We start from the raw sequence: 27,248 nt of genomic DNA, 5'->3' as shown, positions 1-27,248 counted from the left end.
TGGGTGGCAGTGTGCAGAATGACTTGGAGGAAGGCAAGCAGGGAGAGGCTGTGGCTGTGGCAGTCATGGCTCTGACCCAGCAGTGGGAATGTGGATGGAGAGAAGCAATTTGGGAAACCGCAGGCAAGTGAAAATGTCACTGGAGAAAGTGAAGGTCAAGACTATGTCTTCTGTAAAAAGCAGGAGTCCCATGATAAATGACAACAGTAGGGCTCCTGTTGGTATCAATTCCCCCAAAGACCTGGGGATTTACAGCCCAGGCCAACGGACTCCATGACAAGTGAGAATGCTTCCCAGGCTGACCCAGACGAAGAGTAGCGCAAAATTCTCAATACATGTTTGTTGACTGAATACAAGAAAAGCCAGGTCTGGAGCTGCCAAGGAGACACCACGTTAAAACTATAAGCCTAGGTGAGGGCCTGACCTCCTATCGCTATATCTGTGTTTGAAAAATATTTTAGCCTCTTATTTTATGATCAAAAAACAACTGGGCGATTCTTCTTGGTGATTATAATTAATCTAGGTCTGTTAGTCTCCATCAGGAAAAAAAAAAAATTCCTGACTTTTATCTACATTTCTCATGCCTGATTATTTTTCTTCATCTATATTCCAATATGCTAAATATTGTGATAATAAATCCAGATAATCGTCGGCCAGCTCCTTTTCTGAGCATACTAAGTGTTCATTAACACCCGGAAACCAAATGGAACTCCAGTGTTTTCTATGTACTCACAAATAAGATGAATCAAGTTACTTGGGGGTAGGATGGGGATAATTATCATGATTTATCAGATGATATAATACACAAAAAAGTACTTTTAAGCCAAAAAGCACTGTACAAAACGCGAGCTGTTATTATCGCTCATTAAACAAAATTCCAAAGTCAAAAAGGAAATCATTAAAGTCCTCATAAAACGTTAATTTATTCTGATGGAAGGAGAAAGGCAGGATGCTCAAGACGGAGCTCTAAAGGGCCTCACACGGCTCAGGTTCCCCGGAGAGCCCGAGAGCCCCTGGATATAGCAGCTGCTCCTCGGTCGCCAACCCAGGCACAGGCCAACACTGACTGCAGAGACTTGCCGGGCCCCGATTAAAAGGAGGCAAGATCTTACTCCAGGCAGAAAGGGGGCTCCAGGGAGATGCTCCCGGGATAAAGTCATAGGGGAGTTGCCTCTCCCGCAAGCTACCGTTAACAGCAAGTCAAACACTGGTCACCCTAGGAACCGGTCATAGGGAAGGCAGGAGGTCAGGGTTGCATCCTCTTAGACCAGCTGGGCCTGGCACCTGTCACCCCAGAAATGATCAGCCTGCCCTGAGAAATCTGTGATTCCCCCAGGGGTACATCTGGGTAGATGGTATTTGTAAGCATGGAGATCAATCCTATCCATCGTGGTTTTGTTTTTTTTTTTAAAGATTTATTTATTTATTTATTTATTTGACAGAGAGATCACAAGTAGGCAGAGAGGCAGGGAGGGAGGGTGGGGGAAGCAGGCTCCCTGCCGAGCAGAGAGCCCGATGCGGGGCTCGATCCCAAGACCCTGGGATCACGACCTGAGCTGAAGGCAGAGGCTTAACCCACTGAGCCACCCAGGCACCCCTAATCCTATCCATCTTGCCGGAAAACTTGGGTGGGATCCGGAGGCAAACTCTCCAGCCATCCTGAAGCAGAGGACTGAGCTTAAGCCCACGCAACAGAGGACACCCAGACATCCAGGCCACGGATTTTTCAGGAGGTGACACAAGATACGTGGCCAGCCCGAGGCATCATGGCGGTGGCCACTCCAACAAACCAGACATCATCTGTGCACAGAGAACCGCAACCTGCAGAAGGCTATCCTGCAGCCAGTCTCGTGCGTAGAGGCTCCTCCTTTAGTAGAATCTGCAGCTAAAACTCAACTGTGGAAGGAAGTGAGCCTCTTGTCTCCCCCATTCATAGGGTTTGCTCCTTAGTGTCTCTCTGTGGCAGTGTCTCTATGTTTATAACAGCAGGAAAGCTGTTATAAACATAACCAAAAATTTTTAAATGTATCATAAAGAAGCAGGGGAGGGAAGAATTATATACCTTTTTAAAAAGTATAACTGACATATAATAGCCTATGAGTTTCAGGTGTACATCAGAGGGATTTGATATTTTTAAAAAATATTTTACTTATTTATTTGACAGACAGAGATCACAAGTCGGCAGAGAGGCAGGCAGAGAGAGAGGAGGAAGCAGGCTCCCTGCTGAACAGAGAGTCCGACGCGGGGCTCGATCCCAGGACCCTGGGAACATGACCTGAGCCGAAGGCAGAGGCTTTAACCCACTGAGCCACCCAGGCATATTAGGAAATGATCCCCGTGATAAGTCTAGTTAGCATCTGTCACCATACGGAGTTACTCCACTACTATGAACTCTATCCCCTCTGCTGTACATTACAGCCCCACAAATTACGACGTATCATAAATAACGGAGGGTAGATGATTATGAAGAGATTAAAGCTGAGAGCAAATGAGGGGAGATGAATAACCTAAAAAAACGCGAAAATTGAGTTAGCATTCCAATACATAGGAGACACTAAGAATGTTTGCCTTGAGCCGTGAGATGAAACAGAGGAGAGTGTTTTACAAATTGCCGGGCGGTGAGGCTAAGATGTCAAAGATGGTGGGTCACAGAAATAAAAGATAGATGTTTTAAACCCCAGAGATGCTAAATGAACAACGTAAAAGTAAGTGTGAATTTAAGAATTTAAGGCGTTAATTACAGAAAAGGCAAAAAAGAATTCTTTTAAGAAATGAGAGAAATCAGGGGCACCGGGATGGCTCAGTCAGTTGAGCATCTGACTCTTCTTTTTTTTTTTTAAGATTTTATTTATTTATTTGACAGAGATCACAAGTAGGCAGAGAGGCAGGCAGAGAGAGAGGAGGAAGCAGGCTCCCCCCGAGCAGAGAGCCTGATGTGGGGCTCGATCCCGGGACCCTGAGATCATGACCTGAGCCGAAGGCAGAGGCTTTAACCCACTGAGCCACCCAGGTGCCCCAGAGCATCTGACTCTTGATCTCAGCTCAGGTCTTGATCTCAGGTTCATGAGTTCAAGCCTTGCACTGGGCTCCACACTGGAGGGAGGGAGGAAGGAAAATCTTTCTACACTGAGATTTATTTTGGCATACTTTTCGGCTGACAGAAAAGCCGCAATGAGAGTCTGGAGAGTTCCCATCTACCTTGCACCCAGCTCCCACGCATGCTGGCATCCCGCACCATCTGTCAAAGCCAAGAACTTGGTATATTACCATCAAGTCAACACCAGACTTCATTTGGATTTCACTAGTCTTTTCATTAACATCCTTCTTCTGTTCTGGGATACTGCAGTGGATTTAAAGAGAGAACTATTTTTTTTTCTTTAAATCAATGCAAAATTTGAAAAATGATCCAGATACCTATAAAAAAGGAAAAAAGCAAAGGCCAGAAATGAGTGACAACCAGTGGAACAGGATAAGAAACAAAGGAGCAGTCGTGAGTGAACACAGGCTACCTAATCAATGACCAGATGGCACAGCACATCAGTGGGGACCTTGGAAGGTATTTGATAAACGGCGCTCGGAAACTGGTTATCCATTTAGGGCGCAAAGAAAATAAGACCCTGCCTTATTCCAGAAGCCAAAGTCAATTCCAGGTGGATTAAGGACTTAAATCTGAAAGGCAAGACTTCACAGCTTTCAGAGGAATATCTAGGACAATATGTTTATGACCTCAGGGCAGAAAAATTGGATTAAATAAGATCTTCCAAAAGCCAAAATCCATACAGGGGAGAAATGATCGATTTGACTACATTAATGCTAAAAACTTCTCTTCATCAAAAGAGACAATAAGGAAAGTGAGAAGACACGCCACACATCAGCAGGAGATATGTGCCACACGTATAACGAAGATTTAGAATCCAGAAGAGTTTTCCAGTTCCTAAATATCCGTAAGAAAAAGAGAGACAGCTTGACAGGAAGGAAAGGAAACAAACAAAGAAACAAAAAACAACAGGCAAAAGACACAGACATTTCACCGAGGATGAAACACGAGAGACCAAGGTTGTGACAAGATTACAACCTCATCAGCCATCAGGCAAACAGTTACTGAACCTAAGCAGGGAAGTGCCTTCATGTCACCAGGTGGGCAAAACAGTTAAACGGTCTGGCCACAGGGAAGCTGCCGAAAATATGGAGCAATGGGACCACCTCTGCATTACTGGTGAGCACATGAACTGATGCCACAACCCTTTGGACCACTGGTTATACATCCTCTGATCCTGTGGTTCTCAGCCGCCGGGGCTGATTTTGTCCCCCGGGGGACATGTGGTACTGTGGGGAGCTAATTCCAGGCTTCTCCTAGAGAGACACGGGAGACTCAAGATGAGACCCACAAATCAGTACTTTTTTTTTTTTTTTTAAGATTTTATTTATTTATTTGACAGAGAGATCACAAGTAGGCAGAGAGGCAGGCAGGAAAGAGAGTGGGGTGGGGGGGAAACAGACTCCCTGCTGAGCAGAGAGCCCGATATGGGACTCGATCCCAGGACCCCGGGATCATGACCTGAGCCGAAGGCAGAGGCTTAACCCACTGAGCCACCCAGGCGCCCCAAATCAGTACTTTTTAACAAACGCTCCCCAAATAACCGGCACCACCAGAGAAGTTTGGGAAAACTTCTAGATGCTCAAGTACACTGGGAGAATGTCTAAGAATACTCTGGAGTGAGAAACTTGGAGAGAATCCAAATGTCCATCAACAGAGGAAAGCGTACATTTGTTGTGGTCCTGTTCATACAACAGACTAGTACCATATTTCATTGACTTTTAAGATGCCACTGAGTGTAAGGTCATTAATTTACGAGCCACTAAGAAAGGGAGCGGCTGCCAGTGAATCAAGGCACAGTGCTTTTTTTATAGTTAAATTTTTAAATTGAGTGTTATTTTCCAATCTCTCTTAGATTGATTTAGACATATTTGATCATATATCACACGGCTGTAAGCCCGTGCCTTTCTGCACAAAGAAGATGCATAGAGAGTTTTTTGTTTCAAGGCCAAGGGAAAGCACGATATATTTGAAACCTTTCTAACTCCAATTAACTTCAACTCATGTAGGATCAAATAATGCACCTTGCCTCACAAGTGATGACACACTGAAGAGCCACATCCGTGTTCCTGGGGACTGGCAAGCAGTGACCAGTGCAGCCCGACCCAGACAGACAGACGACAGCAAGGAGGTGTCATAGACTGAAAAGCACAGCCTGATTTCGGAGATGCTAATCCAGGGGTAGGGGGGTGGAGGCGTCAAAGAGTTGGCGAAAGAGTATGAGGCAGCATAAAAATGAATGAACTACAATTATTCCCGTAGACTCGAGTGAATCTCAGAATCAGGATATCTGATTAAAAAGGCAGACTACGTGCAGTGCGATCCCATTTTTATGAAGTTCGAAAACGTGCCAAACTAAATGATAGATGTTTGCGGACACGTGTACATGAGGTGCCCTACAAGGAAAAGTCAGGCATGATAAAACAGGTTCCCGACAGCAACCTGTCCAGACAGCAAGCATCATCTCTGGGGTGGGGGAGGGAGGGAAGAGGAAGAGAAATGCAATCAGGAGACGCACTTAAAGGGTTTACAGGAACTTGTGATATTCTCTTTCTCAAGTTTCTGAGGATTTTTATCAGGGCCGGGACGAGGGGGAGGGGCAACTGAGGCACAAACTTCGGGAACAAAATTTAAGGGAGTGGCCCAAACACTCAGGGATCAAAGTAAAAATTTTCTAATGCAATGGTTTTTAAATGAGTGCAAAAGAAACATCCATGAACAAAATACCAAACATGTATAGAAGGACGGGATTCCACCCTGCACTCACATGACCCGGCCTCGCTCGCCACTCCCTCATCCCGGCCCTCATTCAAATAAAACTTTATTAACAAAAACAGGCTGCTGGCTCACAGGCCACAGTTTGCCATTTTTTTTTTTAAAATTGCCTTTGAATTTTATTATTCTTTAAGTATCTATAGATTAGAAACATACATGTAGCTGCACATCTACGTGTGCAAATACACTGTTTTCTATTTGCGATATTTTTTAAATTAAAATTTTATGTATTTATTTTAGAGAGAGGGGGCACAGGTAGGGAGGGACAGAGGGAGAGAGAGAAAATCTCAAACAGATTCCCCGCTGAACACAGACCCCAGGCATGAGGCTCGATTCCATCACCCTGAGATCACAACATGAGTCAGAATCAAGAGTCAGACGCTTAGCCGACTTGAGCCACCCCGGCTCCCCAGTGATATATTTTTCAAAAAATATTTTGCAGGAAGGGAAAAACCAATGAGAAGAACACCCAAAGCAACACCCAGAGCCCCACTGCCACAGCCATTCATCAGTTACTACCATAAGATCAAGGGCTGTTTCCCACTACAAACCCCAAGCAGAGAAGTGGGGGGCTTCCCTCGAACCTCTGCCAGCCTACCCTCAGGACCTTCTCAGTCCGCTTCCCCCAATGGGACAGCACTCTCCAGTTTAGAAGCCTTTTGCCAACTGTTTTTAAATTCAATGATGATCTTACTGCTCTGGGGGAGGCAGATGGGGAAACGGAGTCTTGGAGAGGTTAACTAACCCAGCCAGCATTCCACAGTAAAGGACAGCAGAACCTGGCTCCTGCTGGGGGTCTCGACTCCATTCAACACTCATTCCATCACATGCCAACTGACGGGTGGGCCTTTCTGAGCTAAGAACTGCCATGCCTAATTTACTATTAAATCGGAAAGTGGGGTGACAATAGTAAGCAAAGGGGGTTCCAGTGAAGCTGTCACGGCTGGGAGAATGGTTTCATCCAAAGAGCCCGTTGCCACCGTGCTGCAGGCAGTAGAGACCCGTGTGCCTGAGGGTAGGTGGTGAAAGCTGTGTCTGCCAGGCCCCCACCCCCTCCTCCACGGAGAGCCCCCATGGGCTGCCTGTCGAGATTCTCTTCCGAGGCAAACAGCCGTCTGGGGAGCCAGGAGGGCATTTTGGGAAGCAGCACTTAACTCTTCATGGTCACCGGGAGGCCATCTGCGAGGTGATCACTCGAACGCACTGGCTGATGAGCAATTTCACAGCTGAGAAGAGCTCACGTCGTTTTCACAAAAAGCACCCCGTTTACTCCCAGACTGATTACGCAGTCACCGGGAGACTGACTCATCAGCCGTACACTTTGGGGTTGAAGATGTACCCCTTACAGACACTTGTTAGTTTCCTCGGACTGCCGTAACAGAGGGCCACTGTCGGGTGGCTTGAAGCAGGAGAAAGGCACCCTCGCCCTTTCGGAGGCTGGAAGCCTGGCTCAGCGTGTCGGCGGGTCCAGGCTCTCTTGGAGACTCCGTGGACTCAACCTTGCCCCTTCTAGTGTCTGGGGCTGGCTGTCAGTCCTTGGGGCTCCTGGGCTTGCAACCGCATCCCTCTGATCTCTGCCTCTGCAGTCACATGGCATTCTCTTTGTGCATTTCTGTCTCTACGTCCAAATCTGTCTCTATGTCCAAATGTCTCCGTCCTTATAAGGACTCCAGTCCTACTGGATTAGGGGTCCGTGCTACTCCCTCATGACTTCTTCTTAACTTCATTAATTACCTCTGCAGCACCCCAGTTCCAAATAAGGTCACATGTTGCGGTGACTGGTCCTGCCCCACCTGGGACGGACACTCATGTCAACCCGTGACCGACACGCCTCTCAGGTAGCAGAACTCGTCACTGAAGGGAAATGCAGAAACAGTACCTGATCTTGAGGCCTGAAGATTCCCCCAGCCCTGAGATTAAATCCCAGATACCAGACTATCAGCCCAGATGTGGTTCCTGCTTACCCCTCCCTCTCTCCCCTGCGCCATCCACAGACTTGTGCACCTGTAACCCGTCCAACGCATTCAGCACAGGGGTTCCTTCTTTCTTAAATACACGTCCCCCCTGCGTGTCATCTGGCTTACCCTCCAAGTCTCTGTGTGACAGGCTAGGTTGGATATCCTTGCTTCCGGTTTTAATTCTCTATAGCGTCCAGGCATCCACTCACGACCACCATAACTGGCTCTGTGGTATCTGTCTCCCGTCGCCATCTGGATGCTCCGTGAGGACGGAGATCTTGAATGCCTCGCCATCCCCATAGGCCTGGTACCCACACAGGGGGCAGGCACTCCCAAATAGATCTGGTTGGATGGACAGAGGGAGGGATGAGTCTTGAAGTCATCAACTCAAGAGTGGCACTGTTGGGAAATCTGTACTTCCCGGATACAGGTTTTCCTGCTCTCTGGAAGTTCACTTTATGCCCCTTTGCTTTCACAAAAGACCTCCCTTAGGACCTGTGTTCGCCACGAGAAAGAAATCCAAGGAGGATTTTTGCTTTTGCAAAATGTTCATTACTTCTTTGCTTCACACCATTCTGGCTCACAAAAGGTTTCACGGGAATGTTCTGCGGGGACCTCCTAATTCCAAAGCTCCCTCCAAGACTCTAGACCCAACTCTATAGCATAGGAAAAGAGGACAAAAGCCCTGGATCTTAAGAGAAACATATGTGACCCCGGCCCTTCCTCCCTCTTGGTGATGCTGTGACAGCCAGGTAACTTCCCTTGACCATGCTCTTCTCTTTTTCAAAGTAAGAAAATCAGATGCTGCCTCCTCCCAGGGCTGTTATGATGAGGACTCTACCCCTCGGCACCCACAGGTGCTAGATGCATACTGAGGTTGGGAAGGGTCTCTAACTGGTCAAGGACATGTCAGCCTTGGGATGACTGAACCCAGTCAGGAATCAGGACTTTTGGAAAATATTCTCCCTTCTAAGGGCCCTGAGTTTCCCATTCATTCATTACACTTACAGAAATACCTAGAGTAGCAGTTTACAAACTGAGTTTCAAAGAAGGGTCCCAGGGTCCCCACTGTCAGGGGACAGGAGGAAGGAATGGGAACAGGACACCAGGCCCCCTTCTGCACACAACCCAGAACAACTCTGCTTCTCTTTTTTTTTTTTTCCATGTATATTTCACATATTTTCATGCTGATGCTGTTATTTGGAGATAAAGGACTCTCCCCATTCAAAAGGAGAAACAAATAAGTAAAATGCCCAGCATCAGAGTTTTCACAGCTGTCCCCTAGGAGCAAACGTGTATCAAGGAGGACGTGTGGCATGGGCGTGACGGGGGAGGTCAGGAGAGGACCCCCGGAGCACCGTCCTAAGGATGAGAGGAAAAGCAGACCCCGCCACTTTGAAGCCTATGTCCGGTTTCTCTGAGGAAATCTGGATCATCTGGTGACACTTTGTCCCCTTCCCATAGAGCAACAGTTGGCTGGAAGTGAGTGGTGGCCACTGTCTTTAGAAAGGGTGGGTGCTCCGTGTTTTTCCACAGTCCTCACCTCTCTCTACTGCCCCATGCCAAGTGCATCCTTTACCCACTATGTACTCAATCCTCATTTACTGAGGAATGACCAGAACCCTAGCAGGAGGCATTGGGCTTTATTTATTCGTTCAAAGCCTACTTTTCAGTATCCACGATGAGCCATGCCTTGAGGATGCAGAAGTAAACAAAAGGGACAGACATCACCTTTAGGGAGCGGGGAAGCTGACCTCAATCCAATCACCTACAGTCTTCAAAACCACCCTGCGGAGGACAATATGGCTATACTCACTTTACATACCAGGATACTGAGGCTTTAGGATTGTCTTGTGTTTAGTGAAGGAGGCATTTATGTTTAAGGGTGTCTGAGAACATTTAACAATGGTTATGGGATGGGCACTGACCAATCAGAATACAGATCTGACCAATCAGAACACAGGCCCAGCCAATCAGGAGATAGGCTCAGCCAATCAGAACACAAGCCCAGCCAATCAGATTAAACAGTGTTCACAAGTGCATAACAGCCGAACATCTGCACCGCCTGTCTGTATTGCTTCTTACTGGGCAGGGATGATGGTATTTTGTCCATCTGAACAATTTCTAGTTTTCAGAGGGTGGTCACAGACTTCCCAACAATCAACATTCCCGTGAGATGGGCAGGGAATCACTGACGCACCCATTTGCCAGATGAAGAAACTGGGGCTCAGAAATGTTCAGCGATCTAACAAGGGCCACCTTGCCAGGGGTAACAGCTCTGGGAGGAGAACCCCCATCTCCCAACTCTTGGTCCAGAGTTTTTGGCTGTGTCTTACGTGGCTTCTAACCCAGCAGACTGCAAGTTCTCTGAGGTCGGGAATGGTACCAGACATTTATTTGATTTCTCGATGACACTCAGTGCTACGGTCTGAATGTCTGTGGCCCTCCAAAATTCATATGTTGAAATCCTAACCCCCAATGCGATGGTCTTAGGAAGTGGAGTCTTTGGGAGGTAGACTTAGGTCATGAGGATGGACCCTGATGGATGGAATTGGGTGCATATAAGAGAGGACCCAGACGGCTTCCTGGCCCCCTTCCACTATGTGAGGATACAGTAAGAAAACGCTGGCCAGAAGAGGGCCCCCACCAGAACTCGACCATGCTGGCACCTCGATCTTGGACTTCCCAGCCTTTAGAACTATGAGATATAAATGTCTTGTTTATCAGCCACCCAGTCTGTGGTACTCTGTTATGGCGGCCCTAATGGACTAAGACACTTAACATATCAGGAATTCAATCGATATTGATGACTTCATTCAGATACGGCGGCCAGTGGGGTGATTGTCCAGCAGAAACCAATGAGGATCAAAACTGACCGAAACCCAAACACCATACAGTAGTTTCGATGACCACGACACTTGGGTAGTGCTTTCTATACTAGGCATGGTGCTCAACATTCTCTCATTTCAGCTTGGTAACCATTCCACAAGAAAGGCGGAGTATGCCTATTTTAACGATAGGGAAATCGAAGCTCACAGATGTTAGGTAATAAATGGCAGAGATAAGATTTAAACCCAAGCTTGTCCAACTCTCAGCTTGGTCCTGGCCAACAGTGGGATGCTGTTTGTCTTGGGAATGGCACTGAGGCTCTCCCTGGCGCCATGGCTTAACCTTCTTGGGTAGGCTGTGTGCTCTCTAGAGACTCCCAAGGAATGTCAGAGGGATAATAAAAATACTCCTTGCCAGGGATCATAGAGAAACACAGTCCAACGGAGATGCTTGGAGAACTGAAAGGGTTTTCTGTACAATGTGGAGATGTGTCCCCACCAATTTGGGTAATGAATTAATTTGGCCAGGAGGATGTTCCTCAAAACCCCAGGATAGGGACCTCCGTTATTCATTACTGCTATAATGGACACTCGTTATCAGCTTCCCTGGCATTCATTCTCCACTATTAGACAAAACCCACAATTTCTAAGCCCAAAAGTAAAGATCACAGCCCAAGATTAAGCCAATATGCTAACTGGCCACCTGTCTGACCCCACTGATTGGTTTAGAGGTGAGCATGTGGTCATGCTGGTTGAATCAGTGAAACTCAGACCTAAACAATCTCATTCTTCCATTCTGGACCAGAGCAGGGAAGGGACTTCTGAGGTCATCTGATCACCACATGTAGCCAAAAAGTGAAACCACCCTGGAGAAGAGCCAAATTTAAAAATACAGAGAGATCAAGACTGGACATGAACTGAGTCCCTTGATCCAGCCATACCTGAAGCCTATACAACCCCTGGGCTTTTCAGTTACATGAGCCAATAAATAACCTTCATACTAAACAAACAAACAAACAAACAAAGCTCAACTTGGATTGTTTGTCACTTGTAAGCGTCAAGCTCTATGTTAGTACTACTACCACCATGCAGGGATAAAGACCTGTCTGTTTTCGATCAACAAAATGATTTTTGGCAGTTTTGCTTTGAATGCCCATTTCTTTGGTCAGTTAAGGCAGAAAACTATCCATAATATCCCAAAGACTGCATCAAAGTCCAAGGACTTCAGTTCCTGCCTCGATGATGCCAAATTTAGTCAGCTTTATAGTTCTGGAGGATGACAGAGTCCTTTCTCCTTTTTCCTCTAGAACCTGAGCAGCTGAAGGCTCCCAGCACTGGCTGCCCAGCGAATGCTCAAAAATGTCCATTCAAAAATATTTATGTGGGCCAGCTCCATGCACGGCACAATGGAGTAGTTACAAGTGAGACAGTTACAAGACAGTTACAAGCGAGAACAATGTGGTCACAGCTCTCGTGGAAGTGATACTGGGGGGAACAGGACATTAAAGAAATAGATGGCTGTGGATTGTGATAAATGTTTCAGAAGGAAAGTGCAAGAGGCGAGAGAAGACGTAACGGACATAACTTGGGAAGTTAGGAAATGCTTTCTCAAGGAAGTGGGGATTGAGACAAAGGGACAGCAATGACAGGGCGTCGTCACCTACGAGTGCAAAACAGAAGAGAATGCAGTTCATGTAAGATCATGGTATAATCTTAACCTGGGTTTGGGGGCCTGATCACTTTGGTGGACTGGATATGGAAAGATCCACTTGGAGACTACTGAGTAGTCTGGACCAGGGTGTGGTGGTAGAGGAGGAGATGGAAAAGACTGGAAGAACAGAACTCACAGTCTATAACCCACGAGGCAAATCTGGCCCCTTGCCAGGTTTTGTAAATAAAGTTTTATTGGAACACATCCACTTTATTGGAAGACGATCTATGGCTGTTTCATGCTTCAGGGCAAAACTGAGTAGTGGTCTTCGAGATCCTATGGCCTGCAGATCTGAAAGTATTTCCTACCTGGGCCTTTGCAGAAAGTCTGCCAGCCATGATTTAGAAGGTCAGCCAGACAAGACTTGGAAATGGGGCATCGTGGAAAGGTAGGGCCACAAATCACATTGGATAAAATACAGACTTGGTCAGTTGGATAGATGTACAAGAGGGGACCACCAGAGATGAATTAGTTTTATTGGGGATGGAAACAAATTTGATTAAAACAAGCATACCAGACCCCGATGTTTTGTCTCACGGAAATGCAGTCAGGCCAAATTATGTACAGAGAGCACATGCAATCTGGAGTCTGAGGGGTACCATGGCTTCTAGTCTCGGCTCGACTGGTCTCTTCTAGTCTCTGATGTGTCATGGAACCTGAAGCCATGTGTGGATTTCTCCTCTTGGAATATCTGCTTCTTCATCTACAGAATCGGGATGCAGGGGCCCGGGCAAGGAATAGGAATGGCACTTGCACACCGCATAGTTCTACAGCAACATTACTCACTACTTCTTCTCTTGTTGCTATGAAATCGGTTGAAGTACTCAGCAGGGGTTGTGGGGGGGATGTTACTGGGACAAAGGTACAGTCAGACATACGTCCTGATGATGGGCAAATGGGACTGCCCAGGCCAACAATGTGTACCTGACTGAGGACCAGGACTCACTCCAAAAGATATAAAGGGCCCCCTGACTGCTAATGCCAACCACTTACCGATCAATTTTTGCTGCCACAATTCCTGGTGGGAGCAATCACAACAAAAGGTCTGAGGTTGTCTAGTGCATGCTGAGCCCAGGCAGTTTGTGCTAGGGAAAGAACTGCAAAATTACAGAGAAGAAAGGGCTGATGATAACCCAGAAGTTGTCTCACCTAGAACATTCATAATTGCATGTGTGCAACACACACACACACACACACACATACATACACACACATATTAACTGCCGTCCACACACACAAAAGGGGTCACCTTTTTTTTTTTTTTTTAGGATTTTATTTATTTATTTGACAGACAGAGATCACAAGTAGGCAGAGTAGCAGGCAGGTGGGGTGGGGGGGACAGGCTCCCTGCTGAGCAGAGAGCCCAATGCGGGGCTCGATCCCAGGACCCTCAGATCATGACCTGAGCTGAAGGCAGAGGCTTAACCCAGTGAGCCACCCAGGTGCCCCAAGGTGTCACCTTTTAAAGAAAGTCCCCGTTTCCTTCCTCTGGAGCACGTTCAGAACGTGCTGCAGAGCCTATAATTTTGCAATTATCTGGGCATGAGGGAGAAAACTACTAGTTGGGCATCAGGAGATCCAGGTTCAAACCCCAGCTCTGAAACCCTGGGCAAGTTCCTTCTACTTTCTGGCCTCAGTTTCTCCTTCTGTAAAATAAGAGCTTGGACTCAGTGACTTCTGAGTTCCCTATCAGTTCTGATCTCTATGATTTTAGAACAGAAGTTAAAAATTGGGAGCCCCAAGACCAGATATAATTCACCAACCTATGGGACTTTTTTAATAGTATCTCAAACGGGGTTAAAAGATTTTTCACTGAGTGTTGACGTTTTAAAATTGGGAGATTTCTCCTAACATCATGAGCTTAGGGCTCCTGGGTGGCTCAGTGGGTTAAGCATCTGCCTTCGGCTCAGGTCATGTTCTCAGGGTCCTGGGATCAAGCCCTGTGTCAGGCTCCCTGCTCAGCGGGGAGTCTACTTTTCCTTCTCCCTCTCCCTCACCCCTCCCAGCTGTGGTCTCTCTCTCTCTCAAATAAATAAATAAAACCTTAAGGAAAAAAAAAAAAATCACAATCTCTGACTTCTTTGGAAAAAATGCAAACACCGGGTCCACAAAGAGGGATCCACCGAGAAGAACATGCCCCAGAGGAAGCAGATGTTATATGAAAACCGCCAAGCCTGGGTCTAACACAGAGAACCACACACAAACCCAAATCCAGAACACTCTGTGAAGAAGTTGGTCCCCACTCTTCAAAGACGTAAGAGTCACAAGCAACAAAGAAAGGCTGAGGAGCTCTCTTCAAGCCGGACGCAAGCACGTAATACAATATGGGATTCTGGATGGCCTTCCCTGCCAGGAGAATGAATTGTTGTGAAAGATGCTATTGAGACAATTGCTGAAATAGGAGTATGGTTCGATGAAAGTCTTGAGTCAACGGCAAGGTTACTGAGCCCGGCACCTCTGTGTGGTTATGTAAGCGTATAGACGACCCACAGCCCCAAATGGTTCACAAAATTGAGACGGAACATGAGGTAGGGGATTACAGAGGAATCAAACACAAGCAAATGTTAAAAATGGATGAATCCCTGTGAAGGGGGGTGCAGGAATCCTTTGGGGTATTCTTGCAACTTTTCTGTAAGTTTGAAATTATTTCAAAATGGAACTAAAAAAATTAAAAAGGCTGTTGTATAACCGAGTGTTTCTCAAATGTTAGTGCACAGAATCCCCTGGAGGTTTGGTGAAAATTCAGACTGTTACACCCTCTCCAGCATCTCTGATTCAGTAGGTCTGCGAGGGGTAAGTAAGAGTTTGCATTTCTAACAAGCTTCCCGGTGATACAGACGCTGTGGCCCGGGACACACTTTGAGAAGCTTAAACAGTGGAAGTGACTTTCAAAAGAACAAGACACAGAAGGAGTTGTTAAAAAGCAGGACCGGGCACCTGGGTGACTCCACTGGATAAGCATCTGCCCTTGGCTCAGGTCAGGATCCTGGGGTCCCAGGATCAAGCCCTGCATTGGGCTCCTTGCTCAGTGGGGAGCCTGCTTCTCCCTCTCCCTCTGCTGCTCTCCCTGCTTGTTCTCTCTCTCTAATAAATAAATAAAATCTTAAAAAAAATAAAATAAAAACAGGATTTTTTTGACAGAGGGATGGTTCATAGTGTTCACCATGAACCTTTTTGGATTTTGTTTCTAGGTATATACATTTTAATGCCTAAAAGTGCCTTGACCAGCACCTGCCTGCCAAGGAGCCGGTGAGGATGTGTTAGGGACCTGCTTGCTGGTATCAGAGTTCCTGAAATACAGCAAAGATGCCAGGCTACAAGAATGCTTCCTGTATCTGCCAGGGGGCAGGGGGCGGGGGAAGAGGAGGAGAAACAACATTTTTACCTGCTCATTTTAGGGGAAGAAACATTCTTCGGGGGGTACTCTAGTGCAGTCTATGGGTTCCCCCTTGAAACTGCCGCCACTGAGTCAGGTCAGACACAGACTTCTCAAAATCCCCAAATTCTAAGACGAGAACAGGGTTCAAACAGCCAACTTCTGTCAAGACACGCACTCCTCCTCGTCCTCTTCCTGGGGGTAATGAACCTTGGCCTCGAGCCTCATTAAACCCCATTATATAATCACCCCCATCCCGATGGCTGGTTTCTTGGGACTATACGGTTCAGCTTCATTAGTCTTTACTGTTACCTGCTGTCTCCCTCAACAAATCAGCCTTCTGACTCAGCCTCGAGGCACATGGGGCCAGGCCCTCAATGGAGGGTCAACTCTTTGTTGCCTTGGGTCCAAGAAAAAGTACTGGGAAATGCTCGGCGAGGAGATGAGGCACGCACGGTGAGACAAGGCAAGCTGAGGGCATGTCATCTTTCAAGGCGCCACACGAAGGACAATATTTTCTAAGACTGGGGCCCTGTATAAAACTCCAGCTGGGGCCATTAGGACCAAGAAGGGGCTGTCTGGGAATCATCAGTCACCTGTTCCCTTTGCTGGCTGTAGCCCTGAAGTCCTAGACCCCCAGAGACAGCTAATTAAAAAAAACACCCAGAACACTGCAGGTGATAAAAAGTAGCCTGTAGTTCCTCATCTTCTACCAAAGATGTCCAGGAAAAATGAGTTGCAGAAGCTGTCTGCAACTTACTCTTCTGGCTGCTCTCTGCAGCTGCCTAGCCGCCCCCAGCCCCCACCCCACCCCAGCACAGCTACCACCTGGGACAATGGATCCCCTGCATATCAACACCAGAGTCTGGCAAGGTGACAATTTTCCAGCCCATGTGGGGGCTGCTTTCTGACTGAGCACAGCATGCCGAGAAACAGGAGGCATCCTTGGAGCCAGGCTGACCCCCACAACACAATCCCCCAATGAGGCCAGGGTGTGAGAAAGGAAACTGGGACAAGTTAAGGTCCCTACTTGAGCAAAGAGGTCTCAGCGAAGACAGTGTGGCAGCTGCGTTCCTCAGCATTACAGAACGGGGGATTCAGGACGAGCACAAACTCCACTTCCCACCTGCCCTTGTGATCTCGGGCCAGCTACCCAAACCCTCCCGGCCTCAGTTTCTTCATTGGCAAAATGGGGATAAGAAGAGAAACTACCTGATGGAGAACGGGGAAGCTTATATAATACAAGTAAATTGCTTTGTCTGAATGAACGGCGCCTGCAACATTGTCAATGCACAATAAATGCCAATTGCCATTATTATCGTCATTTGCAATCATTGTTACAAGCGATCCCACCATAGGACAAGCAGAAGAGTTGCCAAACCTACTCTTTATTGAGACTTAGTGCTCTAAGCACCAGCCCCTGCGCTGGGAAACTTAAACCCATTCCTCATTTTGCCCTCACTACACGCTTGCCAGGTTGAAACAGACGCAGGGGGTTCCGCGAGTGCCCAACGATATGTCAGCCACCGCTTAGTTGCTATATTCCCCAAATCACCTCCACCAGCCACTAATGGATGATGAGGAGTCATCACTCCTTCCCATCTAGACAGTATGTTTTTCATTCCGAAGAAGACTCTTTATTGGGAAATACAGCGGCCGCCTGATACCCTACACGGAGCCACCAGCAGACAGCTGGTTGGACCCAAATTGGTCCATGGGTAGAGGGCATCCTATCAGACACCATCTGGGCCACGTGGCATGCCGCAGCGAAACAGAGAATAAATGCAGCGAGCATGGGGAGCTCAGTCCATTGTTCTCTACTTCTTTGGGAGGTAGGTTCCCTCCTGAGCCACCACCTTCCACGTGGAACAGAATGGTTTAACAAATTGTGTTTTGTCCGTGGTTAGCCTTCGAGAAGGTTCCTCTGGAAGCTGGGGCTCCCGACTCTCCTCTCCTTTGCCCTGCTCATCACTCCCAGACCAGGGACATAGGGTAAGCCCAAGGAGGTGAAATCCTTCTCATGGCCCATCGGAGGAGGCTGGGCACCCTGAGGGTCTGAGCCTTGACCACTCTACAGCCAGATCTGTCTAATGCTGTCCCCAGGCATCCCCAGTGGGGGTAACGAGATGGCAGATCACCACTCTTTGCATCAGCCACGGCCAGAACTGACGGTGACAAAGGGGTTGACAGCCTCTGCCTGTCAGGGACACAGCATCAGGGGCTCCCTCCGCTGGGTTAGAGGGAGGAAGGCTGGCACTGGGACCCAAAGGCAGAAAGGTCTCTTCCGAAGCTCAGAGTAGGGGGAGAACAGGACTATTACAAGCAAGAGGGGACCAGAGACTGACCCCTGTGTCCTCCCAACCATCCAGCCCAGAGTCCTCAAACCCGCACTCCAAGTGGTCAAAAGATTTGCCCAGGTAAAGCTCACTGGCTTAGCCTTAGAATCACTGAGTTCCTAAGCTCCGGACCGGACCCTTGTGGAGTCTTTTATTATGCAGTTGGGGAAACTGAGACCCAGAGAAAGGAATTTGCTTCACCAAAGAACAGGGATGCAAGCTAGAGTTGGATCGGATTCAAAATGTACCATGTGGGCACGATCATTTCCCCCTTTTGAGTCTCCGTTTCTTTATCTAAAGAATGGAAATTAGAAAGCCTGCCTCTACGTTTGTGGCAAGCTTTAACTGTGACGAGGCAGGGACAGAGGTCACACAAGCAACTGGTGGCATCACAGAGACTCTAACAGAGAGCTTCTCATTTCCTAACCTGGAACCTATTCTCAGGGCTGTCCCCTGTTTCTGTCATTTGTTAGGATCAATGGAAATGGGACTGGTCCATGGGATTCCAGCTAACATTTGGGGACACCCTCGTCCTCCTACTGAGACCCAAATGTTGACTTTCCTTCCTTATGATAGACAAGAGGGCGACCTCTCTGCCTCCAAGGACCAGGACAGCCCAAAGAGGCAACTGTGCTTCTCTGGCCTCTTAGCGCTAAGGACTGATTTCATTAAGGACTTTGCTCCTGGCCACAGGCAAGAGGAGAAACCTCTCCTGTCCCGTGGAGACCAGGGCAGGCAGGAAAAGCTGGGAGCCATGTGAGTCCTCATAAAACTTTCTGGCAGGAGAGAAAGGGTCAAAATGTTCACATTGGTGGTTTTTTAAGCAAGCTGAAGATGTTTTTATCTTGGACAGAGCTAAAGGGCAGAGCTGTGGGCCAGTCCCCAGGGATGATGATGCCCAGAGACAGATGGCTGCTGGAGGTAGCCACCCGGGCTCCTGCCAAGGTAAATTCCAAGTACTCTTAGGGCCATGGGGAATCATGGCGGGATGGGGGGCCTCTCACTGAAAGGCATTCACTCACAGCCTTCAAATTAATCAGAAAGTCAGAGGATGCAAACGCTGCCGGGAAAAAGGAACTGATTAACATCGCCACGACAGCCTCCGTGTAGAAAGCAGCTACTATGCACCAGGCCTTGTGCAGGTGACTTGACACACAGGAGCTGATCTAATCCTCATAATCACCTATGAACCGTGTCTACTGTGAGCCCATTTTATAGATGAACAAACTGAGGCTCAGAAGGGCTCTGTACTTGCTTGGGGTCAGGCATGCTGCTCCAAAGGACACAGAACTGAGACTGGCCCCCAGCATCACCCTCCCCGGCTATGACATCCTGTCTCGCCCGCTGCTATGACACATTTGCTACATCATCACCCCGCTCGTCCTTATCTAGGCTCCCAGGACACCCTCACACTGCCACACAGGCCCACCCCCACTGAGGAGTTCTGGTCTCTCTGATAGTTATTTCTCTTAACAAATTAATAAATTAATTAACAAAATTAATAAAAGTTAGTAAGTTGGCCTTCCGGTGTTGCTATGTGTCAGGAATGCTGAGACCAGCCAGGCTCTGGAATTTCTTCTAACTGACATCCACACGGGTCTCTTCTGGTTTTGGGCCCTCAGCAGACTCCTACAGGGGACACACACTGCACACGTGTGGACCGACTTCACCGTTCCGCCCAAGCCAACCATCCAGGGGGACTACGACAGCTCTGAACCCAATGGAAATTTTGTGTGCATTTTCCCAGAGAGAGAAATAATGGATTTCATGAAATTCCCCAAGGGTCCACAGCCTCCCCAAAAAAGTTCAAAAAGCCTCATGTAAATAACAGAATAGAACCCTACCTCCAGAGAAAGGGGCCCTGATGAAAGTCGAGGGATCTCGGCTCAAATCATGTGTGATGGCGAAGCGTACCCATTCCGGAGCCAGGGGGAACCACTTTCAAACCCTGGCTTAAGGACTCAACAGCTGCGTGAGTTTGCCAAATTCTTTTGATGTCCCTGAGCCTCTGTTTGCTCATCTATACAATGGGACTCACTCATCCGTGCAATGGCTTGTCGCAAGAACCGAACGAGGTTGTGTGTGGGGGTGAAAGGCATGACCAGGTGTTCAGTAAACATTGCTTATCACTAATCAGAGCAGCGGCATGGTCACCCCCGGGGCGGTGTTGGGGCCCTGAGTTATTTCCATCCCGTTCCAGCAGCACGCCCCCCCTCCTGAATTCCCAGTCCATCAGAGCCGGTGTCTGAGCTGCAGGACCGGTTGGACTTTTTTCAGGGGCTCCCCTCTGACCGCATCTGTGCCTGTTCAGCAAAACGGGCCTCTGGGCAGAGAAGATGAAACGTCTTCTGAAACCTCAGCCCTTGATCACCAGAAAGTTCCATTTCCACTCCGAGTAATAACCACTTTGTCTCCAGCAGAAATTCGTGGGAGCAGAATGTAAAACACCCCAGGCCATGCTCAGCCCAGTTTGAACCCACATACATCTTTGAAATGAAAGGTGATACGTGTTGACCCGAGTTGAGGGGGGTGGGAATTACAAAATTTAATCATAGAGGCCTGATCCGCAGCGGCCCAAGAAAAATCCTAGGACCGGGCAGCTGAGAAGCAGAGAGAAAAAGCTGATGTCGCCTTTCCTGCCCTGCCTGCCTGCTTCCCTCTGCCATCCCTACACACCTGCAGGCAAAAAAGAGTAGGGACGTGGGACCAATGACAACAGCCAGTCAACCTCCCCGCGCTAATGACGCCCCTTTCTTTCAAAACCATCCCGAGGGGCGGGAGTGGCGCAGGTGGGAGACGCGTGAGCCTCGTTCAAAGCATTTCATGAGCATTTCTCGAGAGAGAACAGGGAGCGTGCACCTGGCCCGTGAGAAGGTGCGGTGGCCCCGGCGGGTGACTTACTTGCAGAGAAGTTGGCCTCGGTGTGGACAGGAGGGGTGGAGGGCAGGAAAGGTGCATGTCCCACAAAGAAGGAGCGGAGGGAGCGCTCCGACAGGAGCGGGGAGCGTTGCTGAGAAGGAATATTCTCGCAGCTGCCCACGCTGCTGTGAATCTTGAGGTTCAAAGGTTTGCTTTTCTTCTTGGCTCTGAAAGAGAGACAGAAGAAGAGAAGGGAGTGTATCCATAAGTGTACACAGAACGAGAGCCTGCAGACCCAATCTCATTAACATGGCACCAGTGTCCGCTCCCCACACTGAACTGGCCTACTGGGCTGCCCCATTCCCCTTCCCTGAGCTCCAGCCAGGGCTCTGTGCTGTTTCTCACCTGCAACCCTTTGCTCCTGCTATCTCCACAGCCCAGAAAAGCCTCCCCTTCCCTGCCAGCTTAATCTGTCTTCTCTGACTCCGCTCTGGTGTCCCCTCCTCCAGGAAGGCTTCCCTGATACTCCCCTCCCCGCCTGAACTGGGTGTTCCTCTTCAATTTGTCTACAACAGTCTGAGTGTATCCCTGGGGCTGTACTTCCCTATTTTCCCAAATTTGTTCTTTTAGCGTTTGTCTCCCAAGTGAACTATGGGTCTTTGAGGGCAATGATTCTGTACTGTTCATTTCCTGGTCCTGGGCAATTAGCACAGAACCTGGCACACAGTAGGTGCTCATTAAAAGCTTATCAAATGACCATTCTGGATCATGACTGGCACATAATCCCGCTGCACTCTAATTCCTTGAGGGCAGGAACCCTGTGGTTTTCGTTGCTGACTCTCTCAGCCCCTGGCTTGGCACCAGCTGCATGGAATGAACTGTTGGAGCTGCTCTGGAAACACTTTTCCCCCTCCCGAGGAGCTTGGGTGATCAGTTTAAGAGAGTGTGATTTAGAAGAGGATCCCAAATTAACCACGCAGCACCCCCCCTCCCTCCCTCCCCCTACCGCCCCATTCGCGTCTGGCCCGGAGTTGGGCGCCACCTTGCGGCCAGAGTGAACCCTCCTTGCAAACTTTCTCCCTTCTAGATGGAGAGCCCAGGAAGGTGCCTTAATTAAAGACTGGAGGCCTCCCGCACACGCAGCCTAAAAGTCACCCTCTTCAGGAGGCCTGCTGCTCATCAGCTTTAAGGAATCCAAGCGCACCTGCAGAGTCTCTCCCTCCCAGGGCTTCAGCTGGCAGCCCTGCTTATTATATCCCTAGGGGTCTGCAGCGAGGCCCAGGAAGGCACTTCCCATTAGAGCCGCACGCGTTAGCTCTCCCTGCCCACGGCTGGAGAGGAGAGGGAAACAACGGAGTGAAATTTCCTAAGTCTCCCGTGGTGGAGATTCAAAGAGACATCTACACTGAGGCGGGATAATTTTGGAGTTAGACTCGCCAACTTTGGGGACGGGGCAGGGCTCAGGTCCTGCTTGGGACCTCAGCAAAGTGATCTCATCTCTTTGTGCCTCAGTTTCCTCACCCGGAAAATGGGGGAAATAACAGCACCCATGTAAGAAGGACGCTGTGGTGGATCTATGAGGTCACGTGCTTGGCACAGGCCCGGGGACTGAGTGAGGGTTCGGGTGACCCGTTATTAACGTCACTATGAGCAGGTTAAACTCGGCGTCTGTATGGCATGGAATTAACCCGGAAGAAGCCAAAAGTTGAAGCCGAGCCATGTTTTTCACCTGAAACCTTCAGCAGCTCTCAACCCACCACTACCCTTGGCAGACAAATAGGATACAGTCATACCCTCTGGCAAGAGATAACATCATTATTTCCAAAACACTGACGGCAGCCTTGAGGCACTGGGTCATCAAAGGACAAGGCCAGATCCCTTGTATAAGGAGAACCAAGTCCAACTCAGCACGAGTTCAACAGTAGCTCAGTGACGGCGGACCGTCAATTTGCTTTACGAACCCAAGACCACCGATGAAGCAGAGAAGGGGTATATATAAATAAATGTGAGTTGGACAGATGCATGGGTAAAAAGCTTGATGGACAGATGGATGGACGGAAGGATGGACAGATGGCTGAGCGGACGGATGGAAAGAAGGAAGGAGGGAAGAAGGGAGGTAGGTGAGGTAGAAGGGAGGAAGGATGGATGGATGGATGAGAAAATAGACAAAGGACGGACAGACGGATGAATGGATAAAGAGAGGGATCCGAGGATGGACAGAAAGACGGATGAAAAGGCTGAAGGAGAGAAGTTGGGTGGATGGACGGAGAGGTAGAGTAAAGAAGGAAAAGAGAGAGGGAGGAAGAGAAATTCGGGGGTGAATGGTTATGTGATCAGAGTAGGTGACAGACATCCTGCATCACTTCCTGCCCACCGAGGAGCCATGAAGGCTCTTCATGGGCATGAGGGATTCACCTTTGCCATCTGCCCTCATTACCCGGCATGCTCAGAGGAGAAAACAGATGCAAATGACTGGGACTGTGTAAGATTCAGTGCCTATTTTGCGTATATCCTGCAGGTGTAATTAAAAAGAACATCTTTCCATGATCGCAGGATATTAGAAATCTATTACATAAATGTCTTCCCTGGAATCGGGGCCAATTCTGGGGAAAGCAGCCAACTAAGGGGGCACAAAGCATCGGCAAAGGCAGCTCCATCCTTTGGAGGCCGTATGAGCCCCGGATGGACCGTGCTGCTGTCTGTACAGGCGGGCAAGTCAGAGGTCCCTGACTTGGCTCTGGGGCTGTGCTGAGGGCAGCCCCAGAACTGGGCTCAGCCAAGGCTGCACATCCATGGCGGGAAGACACCCGGCTTAGGGGCCATTCACCTGTGCTTAGGGAAAATGCACGCTGTTTTCTTTCCTAAAGATTTTTTTTTAAGATCTTATTTATTTATTTGACAGAGAGAAATCACAAGTAGGCAGAGAGGCAGGCGGAGGGGTAGGGGGAAGCAGGCTCCCTGCTGAGCAGAGAACCCTATGCGGGGCTCGATCCCAGACCCTGAGACCATGACCTGAGCAGAAGGCGGAGGCTCAACCCACTGAGCCACCCAGGTGCCCCATGCATGCTGTTTCACCAAGTATAGCAGAGGATTATTCATTCTAGGGTTGGAATCTAGCAAAGTTCTTCTGACCTTCCTGAAGCCTAATTTGCAGACACTATATCTGCACTAAAAGGGTCCTGAGAACACTTACTTCTACAATTGGTTCATTACTCTCCATCTCCAGCCTTCCAGCTCTGGTCCAAGCCACTTTCTGCCCTCATGTCAGCTGTCACCGCCATCACTGTGCCTGAATCAGACCCCCAATCCCATTTTTTTCTTTTTTCTTTTTTTTTGCTTCTTAACATTTTTTATTTTCTGTACTTTTTATTTATATTGAGGTAAACTTCACATCATATATATTAGCCACGCTAAAGTGAAAAATTCAGTAGCCTGAAATATATTCATGATATTACACAAACACCATCTCTAGCTAGTTCCAAAATATTTCATCATCCCAAAATAAAACCCTGTACCCGCTAAGCAATTCCTCTCCATGCCCTTCCCTCCAGCCCCCAGCAACTACCGACCTGTCTTCTGTCTCTGTAGATCTGTCTATCCTGAATATTTCATAGAAATGGAATTATATAATACGCGAACTTCCGCGTCTGGCTTCTTTCACTGACCCTAAAGTTTCTGAGGTTCATCCACGTGGTAACAATGTATCTAAACTTCACTCCTTTTTTTTGGTAAGATTTTATTTATTTATTTGGCAGACAGAGATCACAAGTAGGCAGACAGGCAGAGAGAGAGGAGGAAGCAGGCTCCTTGCTGAGCAGAGAGCCGGATGCAGGGCTCGATCCCAGGACCCTGGGATCATGACCTGAACCAGAGTCATGACCTGAGCCAAAGGCAGAGGCTTAACCCACTGAGCCACCCAGGCGCCCCAGCTTCACTCCTTTTTATGGTTGAATAATCCCATCCCACTTTTGATTCTTTATAATCTATTCTCCATCCAGGCACCAAGATGAGGTTTTAAAAAGCATATACTGCATCATGTCACCCCCTGCTTAAAAACTCTTGAAGGTTTCCTTTCAAACGCTTCAAGGGACCCTCAAAGATCACTCTCTGGAGAACTTCTTGTATTATCATCACTCTGTCACCCTCTGACTCTAGCCACTCTGGTCATCTTTCTGATTTTGGACCATTCCGTATTCTCATCTACCTCAGGACCTTTGCACATGCTGTTCCTTCTGCCAGGAACACTGTTCCCCATCCTATTAGTAGAGACCTCCTTTAGGCATCACTTCCATAGAGGCACAGTCTTCAATCCTCAGACCCAGTCAGATCTCCAGGTTACATGCCCTCCTTGCACTATCTGCTCTTCCCTCATAAAATGCATCCCGGTTGGAATTCTGCTTTTACTTATGTGGTTGCTGAGTGAATGTCCAGCTCTCCTGTGGCTTGTGCCCACCACACATGGGACAGGCCTGTATCCCAGCCACTAACACAGTGCACAGTTGCAGAGCCAAGACCAGAAGCTATAGGTCTATAGACTCCCACCCAAGCCCACATCTTCCAACTCAAGCAAAAAGAACCTGGCATCTTCTGTCTTGGGAGAATGCTAAAGGCATGTAGCCCAGTTTCCATCTGCAAGTCAGGAGGGCTGGCTTGGCAGCATCTTCTCAGTTAATTCCAGCCTTGGGCTCCTTGAGGGCAGAGATACACCTGATTTTTTTTGCCAGCCCCTGGCCACCCCCAGCCTTGGTCTGGCAAACAAACAGCTCTGCACTCCGAAGCCTTTTGATCAATGCCCATTTGCCACCTGTCCCTCAGAGCCTTGCTTGCAAAGATCGCTGCAGGGGTCCCAAACTGATGATTCGTGTTTGCACCACTTTCTATTCCAAAAGCTTGCTGGGTGTTGAGTCAAGCAGAGCCGCCAGCTCCCGTGGCCTCTTTACCCTCAGCTTCCTCACATGTGGGGTTGTGTCCCCTTGAACTCGAATGCCTTCACCCGGCCATAAACTTCAGCATCTCATTAACAGCGTCTGGAGCATCTGGCCCAGCCAATTGGGAGGAAATGACAGAGCTGGGGGCAGACAGGCTCCTCGCAAGCAAGGCTAGAGGACAGGCACAGCATACATTCTCCAATACCAGGCTATGCAGCAAAGCAAAGCCCAGCAACCATTCCCCCAAATAGGAAAATATGCCCACTGGCCGTGCACGGGGCTGTGTGAGCCAAATGGGGCCACTGAAATCCTTCCCAGTTGATATGATCTGATTTTCCAAAATGAGGCCTCCAGGCAAGACCCTTTTCAAAACCAAAGAATAGCACCATGTTCTTGGGGGGAGGAAGGGAAAGACAACAGCGGATGCGCACAAAGCCCAGGGAAGGAGAAGGTTTGGAAAAGCAAAGGGCTGCTAAGTCTAACCCCAGGAGGATGTTTAGTAGACTCTGCTTTGCTCCTTGACCACAGGCTACACCCCTTACTTCTGGCTCTAACACACCCCGAGCACAGTATTTAATCCACCCAAACACTGGCAAAAAGGAAGCATGAGCGACTCAAACACTGTAACTGCACTTCCCCCAGTGTGGACGATATGCAAGACTTTCAGAGGAGACACAAGTGAAATTCTGATTTCCTCGTATACAGTTTTACGTGAAAGAGGCTAAGAAGGAAAAGAAGACAACAAAGAAGGAGAAAGAGAAGAAAGAGGAAAAGGGGGGGAGAAGGAGAGACGCTGATCGGAAACATGTTAAGTAAATTCCAGGACGGGTCCCGCCAGCATGGCTGAAGCTAGAGTTAAGAATACCAAATGTTGGCAAGAAGAGAGAGAAACCAGCATTCGCCCCCAATGCTGGTGAGATTACAAACCTGTATGACCATTTTGAAAAGTTATCTGGGACTATCTACTGAAGGGAACATAGCCTCCGACCCCAAAATTTCACCCCTGGGTAGGCACCCAACCAAGAGGAGTGTGCCCATGTCCACAAAACCACCCATGCAGGAATGTTCATAGCAACGTTATTCATACGGCCCGACACTGGGGTTAGCCTCAATGTCCGTCAATAACAGAAAGGATAAAGGAAGCAGAGTATGTTCATACAATGGATTACTGCGTGGCAATAAAAAAGAGAGTCTGGCTAGACTGTAACACCGCCGAATCTCAATGATAGGGTGTTGGGCAAAGGAAACCAGTCACAAAATCACTTGTATCGTATGGCTCCATTATGATTCTATTTACATGAAGTTCAAGAACAGGAAAAATTAAGCTATGCTAGAGAGGCCAGAAGAGTGGTTTTCTTTGGGTAGCTTATCGACCAGCCC

At 48.4% G+C, this 27,248-nt stretch overlaps 1 protein-coding gene across 6 annotated transcripts in view; it reads right to left on the bottom strand.

The window, feature by feature from the left end:
- The window catches only part of KSR2 (kinase suppressor of ras 2), a 413,744-nt gene that overhangs the window by 154,657 nt on the left and 231,839 nt on the right, over positions 1-27,248 (bottom strand). For all 6 annotated transcript variants that reach the window (XM_032309540.1, XM_032309545.1, XM_032309544.1 and 3 more), the window contains one exon: positions 20,983-21,167. In XM_032309540.1, coding sequence (XP_032165431.1) covers positions 20,983-21,167 — 185 coding nt within the window. The remainder of the gene's footprint in view (positions 1-20,982; positions 21,168-27,248) is intronic.

Source organism: Mustela erminea, chromosome 13 (genome assembly GCF_009829155.1).
Source record: "Mustela erminea isolate mMusErm1 chromosome 13, mMusErm1.Pri, whole genome shotgun sequence".
In the NCBI taxonomy this organism is placed as follows: Eukaryota; Metazoa; Chordata; class Mammalia; order Carnivora; family Mustelidae; genus Mustela; species Mustela erminea.
Note: the sequence above shows the minus strand (reverse complement) of the source record. Positions and strands in the feature narration are given on the sequence as shown.